We start from the raw sequence: 14,399 nt of genomic DNA, 5'->3' as shown, positions 1-14,399 counted from the left end.
CTGCAGCGATTTCTCCGAAACTGAGCTTCGTATCGATGTGAAATTTTAAAGCAATAATATTCGTTCATGCGGCTCTCAGGTGAACTATGGACAACTCCGTCAAAATATTTCATTTCGAGATATTAATTTTTTATTGTAAAAGAATTGAAAAATTTGAATTTTTTCCTTAATTTTTTATTGTAAAAGAACTGAAAAATTTGAATTTTTTCTTAATAATAGCTGCCATTTTGTTCATTTTGTTCGATATTTTTTTTCTAGTGATTCATATAATGATAAGCCTCCTCGAGATTTCTAGCTAAAATTCGCTCTGATCGGACCACCGAGAGCCGAGATATTACTGCAAAAACGATAACTTGGAAAAAAAAAAAAAAAAGTATATTTCAGCTATATATATCGTATATTTATACGAATATTTGTTAATAAACAAAATTTTTGTCTACTCTTCATATGTTGTATAACTATACCTTTCATTCTTTTTATTCTTGCACATTTATTCAGTTCGTCACAAAATATTATCAAAAACAAGCACGATTTTTCAGCAATCTGACTCTCCCAGTCCCCTTAAATTCCCTTTAAATGACGGATATATTGCTCAATAAAGCTAAGAAATGAGCAAGATAAACTGGGCGGATGGGGAATTTCGAGGAGATCGAATATTAAATAATTCGCAAGTACGCCCGTCTTCAAGCCTCGACAAGACAGCCGCGAGTAAGCACTTGCAGCATCCAAAGAGAATCGCCCGCAAGAAATAATACCTCGAGATTCTCTCCGTCGGTCCTTCAAGCTGCGACGAAATTCGCGCGATTAAGGTAAAAGCCAGAATTCTTCGACTCGGGCAGGCGCCATATATGCCTCAGCATTTTTGTTCGTCACTTTCCAAGCGCAATTTACCCAAAGCAACGAGGACGAGAGCCCTCCTACGCAGAACCAAGTGTACAACTTGCCACACGCGTTGCGCGCAAAGCTGAAGATCGCCCAAGTTGTTAAGGCACATACGACGCTCGGTGCGCGAAATGTCGGTGGAACGTGAAGCGTTAGAGAGAAAGGGAGAGAGAGATAGAGAGAAAAAGAGAGAGAGAGAGAGAGAGAGAGAGAGAGAAAGAGAGAGCGGCAAAGTATACGTTATACTTCCCCGTTTGTTTCTGTGTACAGTCGAAAAATGAGTAACAGGTGCAACGGAGATGCGAATAAGTAACGAACGGGAAGAAGAGCGAGAGAGAGGAAGAAATACGCGAGATCGCGGGCGAGTGGGAAGCACCGCTCGCGCGCGATCAAACGAGTCCGGCGCGATCGCTCGGCCGAGAAATTCTTCGCAGTCTTCAGCGGCGTAGTGTGCATGAGTAGCCCCGCGCATCAAGATCCCCAACGTGAAAGAAAGCAGTTAGCGTAAGCAAGTCGCGTAGCGCGAAAGAGCCAAAGGGACGCCGCCGCGCTTTCGTTGCCGCTTCCGCCGGTGTGCGCGCGGCTCTCGTTGAGATTCGCGCCCGCGCCTGCGCGCTGTCGAATCGGTCGTCGCGTCTCGTTTCGTCTCGTGCGTTTCGGCCGCGCTTCGCCCATCTTCGTCAATCTCTAGCGTCGTGCTGGTCGCCGCTGAATATGAAAGCAGGTGCGATTTCCCCTTACCTGTTGATCGCGGCACAAACGCGAAAACCGCGCGCCATTGCCTGTCACACTCTCTACGTTTCACACTCTACGCCTGTCGTCTCTAATTCGCTAGTCACTATTCAGCACTATTGCACACGTTCGCAGCTCGTGGAAGGAGTGACGCTCCTTTACGGAGAACGGGAATTACGATAGGTGGCTGGATGTACGACGTCAGCTACGTCGAGTCGGCCCGCAAAGTCTACGCCGAGAACGAATACGCGTCCGCCGCGCGCGAGCGACCTTCGTAATGGCGCCGAGGGACACACCGTCGGCCTCGAGACGAGCGATCGGATTGGCCGGCCGCGAGGAAGCTATCGATCCTCGACATTGCCATCGATACGCGTGTGTCGCAATCGACCCCATCGTCGATTTTATCATCGGGACACCAAGTCCGCGCTTCGTTCGCGACTTTCGAAGCGATCTCAACAGGACTACGTTTCGGAAATCCTTCGAAGGACACGTGTGAGATGTCCGAGGGGACGACCTCTGGCGTGAACAGTGCCGTCGATTGCATCGGTGGTACGTCGTCCTCTCGTCGCGGCCGTTGTGCGTCGCTCGCGCTCGCGATTTACGAAATACGACGTGTCCAGTGGTAGAGAGAAAGAGAGAGAGAGAGAGAAAGAGAGTCTTTTCTCTCTCTCTCGCTCTCTCTCTCTCTCTCTCTCTCTCTCTCTCTCTCTCTCTCTCTCTCTCTCGCTCTCTTGGGATTCTGTGCTCACCTACGAAAACGGCATACACACACACACTACGTAAGTAGCTAAGTGTCTCGGTGTGACAAGCTGTACGCATCTCTAATCGGCGGTAAAAAGCTTTCGCGCGCCTCCCTGTCCTTTGGTAGCTGATCATCCCTTTGTGCTCGTGTGGCATTCGGTGCACTCAACTTCGCGTGCGAGAGCAGCAGAAAGCACCCGATTTTTCTCTAGCGAGATTATTACACTTGCGCTTCTCCCGTTACGAGACGGTTGGTTAATCTCGCATGCGGCGGCTGCGTTCGTGCTGTGCTTCTCTTGCGAATTAGGACCTGTTAGTTCACGGAGAAAGAGAGAAGAGAGACAGAGAGAGAGAGAGAGAGAGAGAGAGAGAGAGGGAGGGAGAGAGAGAGAGAGAGAGAGAGAGAAAGAGTGAGAGAGAAATATGCAGAAAAGTAGTATACGCGCCGGTATCAGAGATATGCAGGTTTCAATGCCGCAAACATCAAAAACGATCCTTAATGCTTCTGCTCTTGCCCCGATGATAAAAACGCAATTAGGTCTCTCCCGGTGTTTGCGGCATCAAAAACTGATCTCACGGTAGGCATACCGGCTCCAATCCCTGAGTAAGAGTATACGAGCAGAAAGTAGAGTGTTATGAGTCATCAGCAAGGGCGTGCCCACGCATATAGTTTTGTATGGGTATGTGCTTTGTGTGCTTCGAGTTTGTGTGTGTGTGTGTGTGTGTGTGTGTGTGTGTACTGTGTGTGTGTGTGTGTGTGTACTGTGTGTGGACGTGTACGCGAGTGTACATGTATACGGAAGGAAAATAGGGAGGAAAATATATAGAGCATATGAGTGAAAACAATAAAGAGAGACAGAGAGAGAGAGAGAGAGAGAGAGAGAGAGAGAGAGAGAGAGAGAAAGAGAGAGAGAGAGAGAGAGACAGAGGGGGAGGAAGGGAGTGTGACAAAGAGACAAGGATGAACAGAGAGATAAAGACAGGAAAAAGAGAAAAGTTAGTTCGAATGGACAAGGAAAGAGAGAGAGAGAGAGAGAGAGAGAAAGAGAGAGAGAGAGAGACAGAGAAATAGATTGACAGATTAAAGAGAGAGGGTAAGGGCGCTGAGAAATCGCATAAATCCAACGAATCGAGTGAAAGAGTGTATGTTAATAAGCATCGTTAAATGCTCGATCGTTCGAATTGCTCGCCACATCGATCGGAACTGATTGATCGACTGATCCGATCGACATTACGCAAAACAAGCTCTCGCATCTTATTTTTCTTTTGTTTCTTTTTTCGCGCGATCGTTTCTCAATCCGCCAATCGTTGGTCATCGCCGATCAGGCGATATCCGATCGGATTTTACATCGTTAGTGCAAGCTATTTCCTTTTTAGCGACACGTACGTGTACGTCCGTTGTCGCCGGTCGCTCGACCGTACACAAACAAGTACGTAGATTTCGGAGGAGGGGGGGGGGCGGGGCTGTAATCATGCAACGATTAAGGCCAAATTACGCACAGGTTGAAAGGAGCGAGGGAATACCCGGGACATGGGACACATCTGAGTGTGCGCGATTGTTCTCGTTTCGTCACGATCATCGATCCCCCGTCGTTATGACGAGAAAAAAAAAAGGCGCTCGCGACGAATATCTGAGCAAAAATTGCGATAATATCTGCAGAACTTTTTGAAATTGCTCTCCCAATGATCCCTGCCGAGCGGTTGAGATCGTAGCTTCGTCGAGATAATTTTTGTTTCTTGATACAATGTGATGGGAGACACTACTAATCGATAGCTCCCAATCACAAAGGCGAGCGTTTCAATCGCAAATATTATATGGAAATTGAGGCTCTTTGATACACCGTCGAAATGAAGGAAATAACAGGGTCGAAATAATGAGCTCTTATCAGCTCCATTTACCCTTAATTCCGTAATGTAGCAACTCGTTTACACATCTCGACGGAAATGTGGCGAAACTTGCGCACAACGGTAATCCTTGCGATTTTACTGACACGAAGGACAAGATCAAGTGACGAGTCGAAACGGAACAATCGCGCGAGCTTGCATACGGGAGACAACATTCTTCGGGGAATCGACATACACTGTTACTAACCCTGCGATTATAATGATATATATATATATATGTATATACTGATCAGCACGATATAGTGACTTCAAGGTTCGACATGCAAAGGCATCTACCGCTAATGAGACGTAAACTCAAGGTGCTAATTCGTGTGATGGCAAAACAGCAATCGTTAGACAGACATTTCTAGCTTTCACTCTAGCGTTATGAACCGAGTACAAAATGCTGAAAATTCCTCTTTTGCCGACATCATCACTCGGTGATTGCATGAGACAAGACACTACACTCGTTGCAAAGGCGTTTTCATCTCTTACACTCGCTCGATGTAACGACACCGTTACACCGCAGGAACGTCACGATGCAGAAAAGCAAAAGACTAACTTAGCTGACTGATTGTCGATCTCGTAAGTTATCAACATGTACGCGCGACTGTTATATTACTGGCAGTCTGTGACTATTGAAACATAAAAGTAACAAGGCACGTTGAAAGAACGTTAGAATGGCTATCTTCGTTTCTTTTGTTTTTCCGGTTTTTTTTTTTTTTTTTTTTTAAGTCCTTTAGACCGTGTCGTGGGATTGCGATAAATCGCAATGTGCGCAATTTTCAGATCTATCATGAAATCTACAAGGATTCGTATCTACAAAAAAATCACCACGGGCGCGCCGGGAACGGCGCGTCTTTCTTTCTCGTATCGCTTTTTGCTTTTGACCTCCTCTCCTCGCAATAAAATGCAATCCTGTGCTTCAAAATCAGAAGAGATAGAAAAATAAATATAAAAAAAAAATAGAAAAAAAAAGAAAACAAAACTTGTGCGTGAGTATGCGTAACTTTTAACTTACGAAAGAATTTTGGGAATCTTGCGTGTAGGAATAGTCGTAACTACTTGGCCCCACAATAGCGTACCGAATCCGAAGAACAGGCACCACATCCACTGTTCTAACGTGAGAGCTCTAGTGCTGAATGCCATTTTACCGTATTGTATGATGACCACCTAAAAAGATAGGCAGACAGTTCTGTTAAAGAGTTATACGGGATGACGCTGCTCTCGAGTCACCGTTACGACGTCCTGCCCATTCAGCCGTAGCTCGCCGACGTAAAGAACGCAAAAAATTTCGCACGGCGACTCTTTGCCATCGGACCCGGCGGCGCGTTTGTCGCTCTTGTTAAATACGCGCATTTCGCGTCCACTCGTCACCCTATTACGATCAATTCACTGCAATTATCAATGTTCCGCTCTCAGGGATGTATCCCCGAAGCGCAAATGTGTGAGCGACGGAGCGATCTCGCGATCAAATGGAATGCTCGCGAGGAAAGAAGCCTGCGCGAGAAAGAAGCGCCAGCCGTCGTGATGTTGCGATTCGCCGAGATGTAAAGAGAAGAAAAGAAAGAGAAAAAAAAAAGAGAAAACTAAAGCAACTGTGAATGAATCGTATGTGTCGTATGAGGTTGGCATGGAGGAGAACGACGTCCAGTCTGATTGGTTACGTCGCGACACGAAGAGTGACGCATACGGTGACTTACTTGCGAGAAACACGTGCTGACCCAAATCGAATAGAAGATGGGGTTGGTGAATATTCCCTGGAAGACATTGCGTTGACCGTGAATTTTCCTAGCGTTGAATTCGTTGAAGAGAGTCATCATGACGAACGTGTTGAAGATGACAGTGAAGTGTTGTGTGGGCCCGCCACCCGCCGCCGCGACCCCGCGGCCCGTTTCGATGTCGAGCATCTTGTCACCTGGCGGATCATGGACAGACAAGAGAGAGAGAGAGAGACGAAGCTTTAGAACGTTCCGCCGCAGAGGAGAGAAGAAGCGCGTTGCACGCGCGTGCAACGAGCTCGGGGGATCGATACTCACCGACGAAAAGAAGCATAAAAATTACGGTCAACTGATAAACGGCCTGACCGAGAATGTTTTTCATCATTGTCCTGGAAATGAGTGGTTTTGTGCGACCATACGGTCTACGGAGGAGAAGATCGGACGTAGGCAATTCGGTGGCCAAGGCGAGGGACGCTAACGTGTCCATAATTAGATTTACCCACAACATCTGTACCGCCTTGAGTGGCGAGTCCTGCACGGCACAAGCACCGATAAAGGCGACGATCACGGCCACTACGTTGACGGTCAGTTGGAACTGCAAGAACTTGGCGATACTGTCGTAGACATTCCTGCCCCACATGACTGCCTTGACGATCGACGAGAAGTTATCGTCCGTCAGAATGATATCGGAGGCCTCCTTGGCCACATCCGTGCCGGCGATGCCCATCGCGAAGCCGACGTCAGCCTTCTTCAGCGCCGGGCCGTCGTTCGTGCCGTCCCCGGTCACGGCCACGACCTCGCGACTTTCGGTCGCTTTGCTGTCGATGATGCCTTTCACCAGGGTGTACTTGTCCGTGGGCGACGATCTGGCCAATACGCGCAACTTGGGCCACACCTTGTCGAGGAGGTGTTGCTGCACCTCGCCGTTGCTGTCTCGGATCCTACGGTTGAACTCCTTGCCCTCCAGTATGAGGAAGTCCTCGTTCGGCTTCAGGATGCCGCACTTGAGCGCGATGGATCTCGCGGTGTTTATATTGTCGCCCGTCACCATACGCACGGTGATGCCGGCCTTTTGGCATTTCTTAATCGCGTCAGGTACCTCGGAACGAACCGGATCCTCGATACCGACGATGCACAGGCAGGTGAGGTTGTTCACTAGATTATCCTCGTCGTCCCAGTTGGGCTCGTTGTCGATGTGAACTTGATTGATCTCCGCCTTGCCAGGAACAAAGTCGCGATAAGCGATGGAGATGGTGCGCAGACCGTTGCATGCCATAGGTTCGATCACATTCTTTACCAGACGCTCTTGCATCTCTCTGGTAAACGTCTCCAGATGTCCTTCGCGACCATATATAAAGGCACATCTGCAACACAAATTCATCGCAGAGATCGATCAGATCTCCCTATACACCTCCTCAGCCTCCCCCCACGCTCGCGGTCAGACTCGGACGAGGAAATCCCGCGATGTTAACCTTAGAACGTCGCGCGCTCATTGTGATCCGCGCAATCTGGTTATACCCTTTAGAAAATACGTCGAGTTTACACTCGACTCGCTACGAGAAGCGTGTGTGCGTATGCGTGTGTGTATGTATGTGTGTGTGTATATGTGCGCACACACACACACACACACATACGTATTCGCTACGTGATATAATATACATGCACAAGTCGCGCTTCAACACTCAACGGGATTCCCTCGGGGGTGAATTCCAAGCGGGTGGGGGAAGTCGATAGAAACGACTTCGGGTCGAGAGAGCCAAGTCACAGAGGGGGGGGGAGAAAGAGAGAGAGAGAGAGAGAGAGAAAGAGAAGAGAGAGAGAGAAGAGAGAGAGAGAGAGAGAGAGAGAGAGAGAGAGAGAGAGAGAGAGAGAGAGAGAGAGAGAGAGAGAGAGAGAGAGGAGAGAGAGAGAGAGAGAGAGAGAGGAGAGAGAGAGAGAGAGAGAGAGAGAGAGAGAGAGAGAGAGAGAGAGAGAGAGAGAGAGAGAGAGAGAGAGAGAGAGAGAGAGAGAGAGAGAGAGAGAGAGAGAGAGAGAGAGAGAGAGAGAGAGAGAGAGAGAGAGAGGAGAGAGAGAGAAGGAGGAGAGAAGAGAGAGAGAGCAAGTCCGCTGAATCTCGGCGCAGGGGAGGGGGGGGGGCCCAAGGTCGATCGTTTAAAGCGCGGTGTTTGAAGGGATAAGAACGAGGAGGTACTATATACGTACTTCTTCATGATGATCTCGGAAGCGCCCTTGGTGAAGAGCCTGAATCCACCGCCCTTCCTGGGAATGACAGTAGACATGCTCTTTCTTACACTATTAAACGTATACACCCGCGTAAAGGTTTCCTCAGGGTAGTCGTCACGCACAGTTTGATATTTCTTGCCCAGGGCTAACACGAATCCAAGTAAGGCACATTCGGTTTTGTTGCCGACCTGCATCGGCAATTCAGTAGAGTCCTGCGACTCCATTATCCGGGACGTGTACGCCGAATTGATGGAGATGGCTTGTATTATCAGCTCGCCGATGTGGCTCGGTATGTCTGAGAAGTTCGGCGTGGTCTTGCACATCTTCTCGCATATGTACGACTGTACCACGGTCATCCGGTTGGTAGTCAGAGTGCCGGTTTTGTCCGAGCAAATGGCGGTGGCGTTACCCATTGTCTCGCAGGCGTCCAAGTGGCGCACCAGGTTGTTGTCCTTCATCATTTTCTACAGGGCCAACAGAAAGAGAGGGAGCAACGGATGGTGTTGTGTGTTCAATTCGGCTCGCGTTCGGCTCCAGCGTGTCTCATCGCGCAATGTGCGTAGCGCCGCGATAGTTGATGTCACGCTCGTTCGTCTTCGACATCTTCTACTTGACGTGAGTGAGTCGGACTTCGGTGCGCGTTTGCACATTGCGTTACGGGGCACAGCCGGTGTAGCCGAGATGAATCGTTGATCAATCACCTTGACGGAATAAGCGAGCGACAAGGTGACAGCCAGAGGAAGACCCTCGGGCACGGCGACTACGAGCACCGTCACACCGATGATCAGATGCCGCACTAGATCACCGGCGTACGTGTTCTTCCACGGCCTGCCCTGAATGACGAAGGTCGTCACGCAGAATTGTATGACTAGAATGACGACAGTGAGTACCGCTATGGTCGAGCCAGCGTAACCGATGTATATGGCGAGTTTCGTTAGCTTGGCTTGTAGAACACTCTTCTCCTTCTTACTACTCTCGCTGGAGCTCGTAGCACTAGTGGTCACGTGATGATTTTCGCCACCCTCGTGTTTGCCGCCGCCACCGCCGCCGCCGCCGCCGCCGCCGCCGCCGCCGCCACCGCCGCCGCCACCGCTCACGTGACTGTTCCCGGTTATCTCTACCGCCTCTTCGCCTTCATTGCGTGTACAATTAGCCGCAATTAGAGCGTGATACACTTTGCGATACACCGATCGAGGCTCGATCGAGCGATCCGGATGATCGCGACGTGTCGATATCCGCGACGGACCGAGAATTTTCATCACGGCTCGTCATCTCGTCTCAGTGACTTCTTCTCCCTGATCATCATCGTGCTCGTCACCATCGTCGCTGCCTCGATCGAGCCTCGACCGTTACTCGACTCGGGACTCCGAGTCCGGAGTACCGAGCCGTGAAGCGTTTTAAGTTTATCAAATACTGGATGCCACTCGAGTTAATCGATAGTCAAAAGTTTGATGAAAGATGGGCCAAGATTATTATTCAGAAGACACAACAGTTACACGTTAGAGACACAGATTAAAACCACCAGGGTGTTTGTCAGGGCGCATACTAAAAATGCAGAAAAACAAGAAGCTATGCAAGAACGAGGTAGCCGCTAACGTGTCCAATGCATATAAACCACTGCCAATAGAGCACGCAAAAAATCATAGGAAAACACGGAAGCGTGGACAACGTAAATTCTCCTTTTTTTCCCCTGCACTCGGGCCTGGATATAATAGAGCCTCGGCTCGGTCGCGCACTCACGCGATCCGCGCTCGACATCTCGCGCGCGGCCGGCGGCGCGCAATTTTCACGCCGAGCTGTTACCAATCGCGCTGTTATTGCGCTTCGAGAAGCGGGCTGCATCGAGGTCCGAGTACACAGGTCTGTTAAGTCGCACTCAACGATAAGCGGGAGGGGAAAAAAAACCGACTTTAATCGAACCTTACCAGCGCAATTGAAAAGATAAAAATAAAAGGAAGAGAGAGAGAGAGAGAGAGAGAGAGAGAGAGAGAGGGAGAAAAAAAGAAAAGAAAGAGAAACAGACCGCGGGGAAGAGGGATCCCTTTGGATACGCAACATTGCAATGCAAAGTTCGTAGACATAAACGACGGAGATGGTAAAAAGAAAAAAAAGAAACAAGAAAAAAGAAAAACGTAATAAAAGGAAACGGAGAAAAATTCAGATGCGATGCAGAAACGAAGAAGATGAAGTGAAAGACAAAAATAAAGAAGAGTATACTGAATGCTGCCTCGAGAGGACTTGGAAACGGTCGATTAATTCCTTGGCATTAATAACGTATGTGTATATGTACACATGATATCAAGGTAATAAACAATAAGTATATATAATTTAGTATTATTCACCTGGTAATGACTTCTTCTTCCGCTGCTTTTTAGCCTCTAGATAAAAAAATACATGCAAAACGAAATTGATTAGCAAATCTATCTATGTAATTGTGTGTATGCCAATGGTAAAATCGCGTTTCATATTAAAAAGGAATTCACACACACTCTGTAACTTTGTCTGTTATCTCGTAAATTATTGCGCTTCGGATTCTCGCAGAGAGGTACTTAACACTAACAAATGAGGTAGATACAGCCCAGAAGGTCAAACACAAAGAACTAGAAGCGACTATTGCTTCTATAATAAACGAACAAGTTTTCACTAGTGGAATCGTAATAGTGCATGAGAGTGCATTGATGGATAACATCGAAAAATACGAGTTTACCTTCCAGGTTGTGCAGTAACGAAAGACATACAGAGGAGCATGGGTCGCCAAAGAGAGGAATTGTACGTATGCTTTCGACATCCGTTTTTCCACTCGTATAAAGTGTCTCAGAAGTGGCTCATTTCCCTACTGAGTCGTAAATACCGCGAGCTCTAACTAAAACACACAGCCTCAGTCGTATAATATCGGAGACTAAATAACACTCGACTTGACTTTACAGGTCGAAACAAATGGCACTAATCATTCCCCCCCCCCCCTTTTTTAACAAGTTAATCTCGAAACCTCCGCACTCTTACTGACACATTGACAAGATTCCAAACTCGAAGGCTCTCTCTAATAATTGAGAAATAACGATAACACATGAAAAGTACGAAACACTTCTAAGACACTTTATATATTAGACTATCTTAAAAAATCCTGTAACAGTTATAATCTCTGACCAATTTTGCAATTACCGAGTGTAAAATCTCATATACACACATCAGACAAAAAAGATATAAGTAAACATTATACAGCAGAAACATTTATAGCTACGTAGGAACGAGAACACAAATGACTTGTGAACACGAGAGAGAGAGAGAGAGAGAGAGAGAGAGAGAGAGAGAGAGAAAGAGAGAGAGAGAGACATAATCGGATGGTAGCATCTCAAAAAATCAGTATCGAGACGAAGGTTTATCTTTCGTAATATAACTGAGGAAGTTTAAACAAAATTTGTGATATGTGAAACGATAAATAATCGTATTTGATAGAATTACTTGTGGATAATTGTATTAGTTGTGCATTTGTCGGGTAAAATTGTATAAATGGTTCTTTAGTACAAGAATGATTTCGACAGATAATCTAATAACTTCTGTGTCACTTTACTCGTGTATATGCGCGTATGTATATGTGTGTGCGCGCGCGTATATGTGTCCGATAGAGATAGTTTCTTCGATCGTGACCGGTATATATCCGATACAAACGAGCGAGTGGAGAAAGAGTTTTCCATTAATTGGGTGGAGGACAGGCGGCTATAAAGTAATACTGCTGTATTGTGGCAGTCTTGAGCAATATCGTACACTGTTCAAATCAAGTTTGTCCTCGAAAAACGTTAACAAATCAAAATGCAGATAATCTCGCCAATCGATTAATGAGTTAATAAAAAGTACAAAGATTCATCCGTAGATGCAATGTCGGAAAGTAGAACAGGGGGGAGAGAGAGAGAGAGAGAGAGAGAGAGAGAAAGAGAGAGAGATATATATATAAGATGATTTGGTTTTAAAATTCATAATAAAATGATCACACACACCAATTCACGTCAAAACCATGCGTCCACTGCGATTCGTCTACACTCATTTTGAAACATTTCGTAAGTATCATGCGGGGATGTATGATGGTACCAACAACTTCTATTCAGTGATCAATACCCGTGTAAATTCCACTTCTACTACACGAGCTACTCATACCATCAATATATCGTATAACGCATTCGTATCGTCCGGTTGATTGAGATAACTTTCGATATATCAGAGCAATTTATAAGTAATTCAGAAGTTGCTAGTATAGAGACAGGTGTACTAAATCATCAGAGTGAGAAGAATAGAGTGGGGACATCCGATATCGATCTCGAAAAAAGAGATAAATAAAAAAGATGTAAGAAAAATAAGGTTTCCAAAACGAAACCTAACAATGGAGTCTCGAGAAACTCTGTACTCTGTACTCGATAAAGAGACCGCCGCATTACTCCAAGAATTTAGTAACCTCCATAGACGTGTGTAGTCATTAAAAAATGACGACCTCGCTTGAATTACGATACGTACCTTTCTTCATTTTCTTGATTTCCTGCTCCTGTTGATCAACAGCAGCACCCAATAAAGTAAAGATAATACCGGCCTGGGAGTTAACACCTACTGCAGTAACTAACATTTTTCCGGAACCCTCCATCACGTGCGTACCTTTTTAACAATACAGTACAGACGAATACAGTCTACCGTTAGTCTCTTTCTAGATTTAAGATTCTTAAAGACTTCCTGCGCGAAGCGCTCTTTAAACGAGAAGTGTAAACCAACGATAAGAGAAATACCGGCACGCCCGAGGCTCTCACCTGAAAGTACCATGGGATCGAACGATTCCCCCTTTTTTACATGATCTGACTCTCCAGTCAGACTGGATTCATCCACTTTGAGATCGTTGCTTTGTATAAGAATACCGTCTGCAGGCAACAGGTCTCCATATTTTATCTGTATTGTCAAACAGCTAATTTAATGTAAATTTTGCTCTCCTCCGTCACGGTTATTAATATTTAACAATGATCGTTCGCAGTACGGATGCCGCGCGCGCGCGTTAACACTGATCGTTTTATCTAGATTATTATTATTGGATCGTTAGCTAAGATCTGGCTAATATACACTATTTACACGTATGTACCTGACAGATATCGCCGACGACAATGTCAGACACGGAGACTTGTTTCACCTCTGCTTGTCGAATAACCGAGAATTTATGCTCTCCCTCTATCCGACTTTGAAGACCTCTAAACTGCCTCTCCTTGGAATAGTCATTAAACGCTGTCACTAAGACCACCACAATTACAGAAATCAATATAGCGAGTCCTTCGATCCAACCGTATTTCGCTTCGTCCTCATCTATTAACGCTGAAAAACAAACGGGAAGAACTGGTTGTGCGGCTGATCGTTCGGAATTCCTCACGGTGCAGTTGCGAAAGTTTTCGGTAGATGTAGCTTTTAGCTGTAAGCCGCGATGTGCGTACAATCATACTCGCTTCGTCTACTGTGCAGACAGTAAAGGAAAACCACTGGTAGATAAAGTGTAACGTAGCGCACCACGTCATAAAATACTCACGTTTTTCCTCATGATCCGCTGGCTGATAAAAGCTAAGACCTAATGAAACCAATGCTGCTACTTCTAAGATGATTAACGTGACGTCTTGCAATGCATCCCATATTAATTGTAGAAACGTTTTTGGTGGCTTTGGCGGTATCATATTGGAACCAAATGTATCTCGCCTATGTTGAATATCGGCTGTTGACCCACTAAGACCTATGCGTGTAACAGGACATCATGGCATCATTTGTTTCTTATCATACGTCTCTTAGAATATAATCTAGCCTTATAATATATGATATATAGTTATATAATACATTATTTCTTGCTCTCAGTGCTTTCATGGACCGGGAGGAAAATCCGTACGTTCTGTTTTCTGCCAGCTTCTTGCGTAATCCCACGTGTTGGCACACATTGCTTACTTCTTGTGCGTATGACATATTTAATTGTAAGAAATCTTTCATATTACTCTATAATGTATAACGTACTGACGTAGGCGATGCAACAAGCAGCATCATGTGCCGTGTGATTATCAAGGTGTTACATCAAGGAAATTATTGTTCAAACGTACTGTGCATCTACAGACGTGCGGACCACGGAGAATAATATTTCCTCCTTCCGCAATCCTTTGACTTCTCAATTCAGACAGGCAGGAAACAGGCCTTATCGATTCTCCTCTCTGACTC

General features: G+C 46.2%; 1 protein-coding gene across 31 annotated transcripts in view; it reads right to left on the bottom strand.

Moving 5' to 3' along the window:
- The window catches only part of PMCA (plasma membrane calcium-transporting ATPase 3), a 98,477-nt gene that overhangs the window by 40,362 nt on the left and 43,716 nt on the right, over window positions 1-14,399 (bottom strand). For 29 of the 31 annotated variants that reach the window (XM_025299608.1, XM_025299606.1, XM_025299600.1 and 26 more), the window contains 10 exons: window positions 13,732-13,929; window positions 13,297-13,523; window positions 12,974-13,109; window positions 12,690-12,824; window positions 10,526-10,561; window positions 8,885-9,315; window positions 8,163-8,647; window positions 6,279-7,324; window positions 5,943-6,157; window positions 5,261-5,412 (listed from right to left, as the gene is read on the bottom strand). In XM_025299608.1, the coding sequence (XP_025155393.1) occupies window positions 5,261-5,412; window positions 5,943-6,157; window positions 6,279-7,324; window positions 8,163-8,647; window positions 8,885-9,315; window positions 10,526-10,561; window positions 12,690-12,824; window positions 12,974-13,109; window positions 13,297-13,523; window positions 13,732-13,929 (3,061 nt within the window). Of the gene's footprint in view, window positions 1-4,950; window positions 5,158-5,260; window positions 5,413-5,942; window positions 6,158-6,278; window positions 7,325-8,162; window positions 8,648-8,884; window positions 9,316-10,525; window positions 10,562-12,689; window positions 12,825-12,973; window positions 13,110-13,296; window positions 13,524-13,731; window positions 13,930-14,399 lie in introns of those variants that run through there. The other 2 variants (XM_011141021.3, XM_025299611.1) reach the window with 2 other exon arrangements.

The sequence above is a fragment of the Harpegnathos saltator genome, unplaced genomic scaffold (assembly GCF_003227715.2).
Source record: "Harpegnathos saltator strain DR-91 unplaced genomic scaffold, Hsal_v8.6 scaffold288, whole genome shotgun sequence".
Classification (NCBI taxonomy): Eukaryota; Metazoa; Arthropoda; class Insecta; order Hymenoptera; family Formicidae; genus Harpegnathos; species Harpegnathos saltator.
Note: the sequence above shows the minus strand (reverse complement) of the source record. Positions and strands in the feature narration are given on the sequence as shown.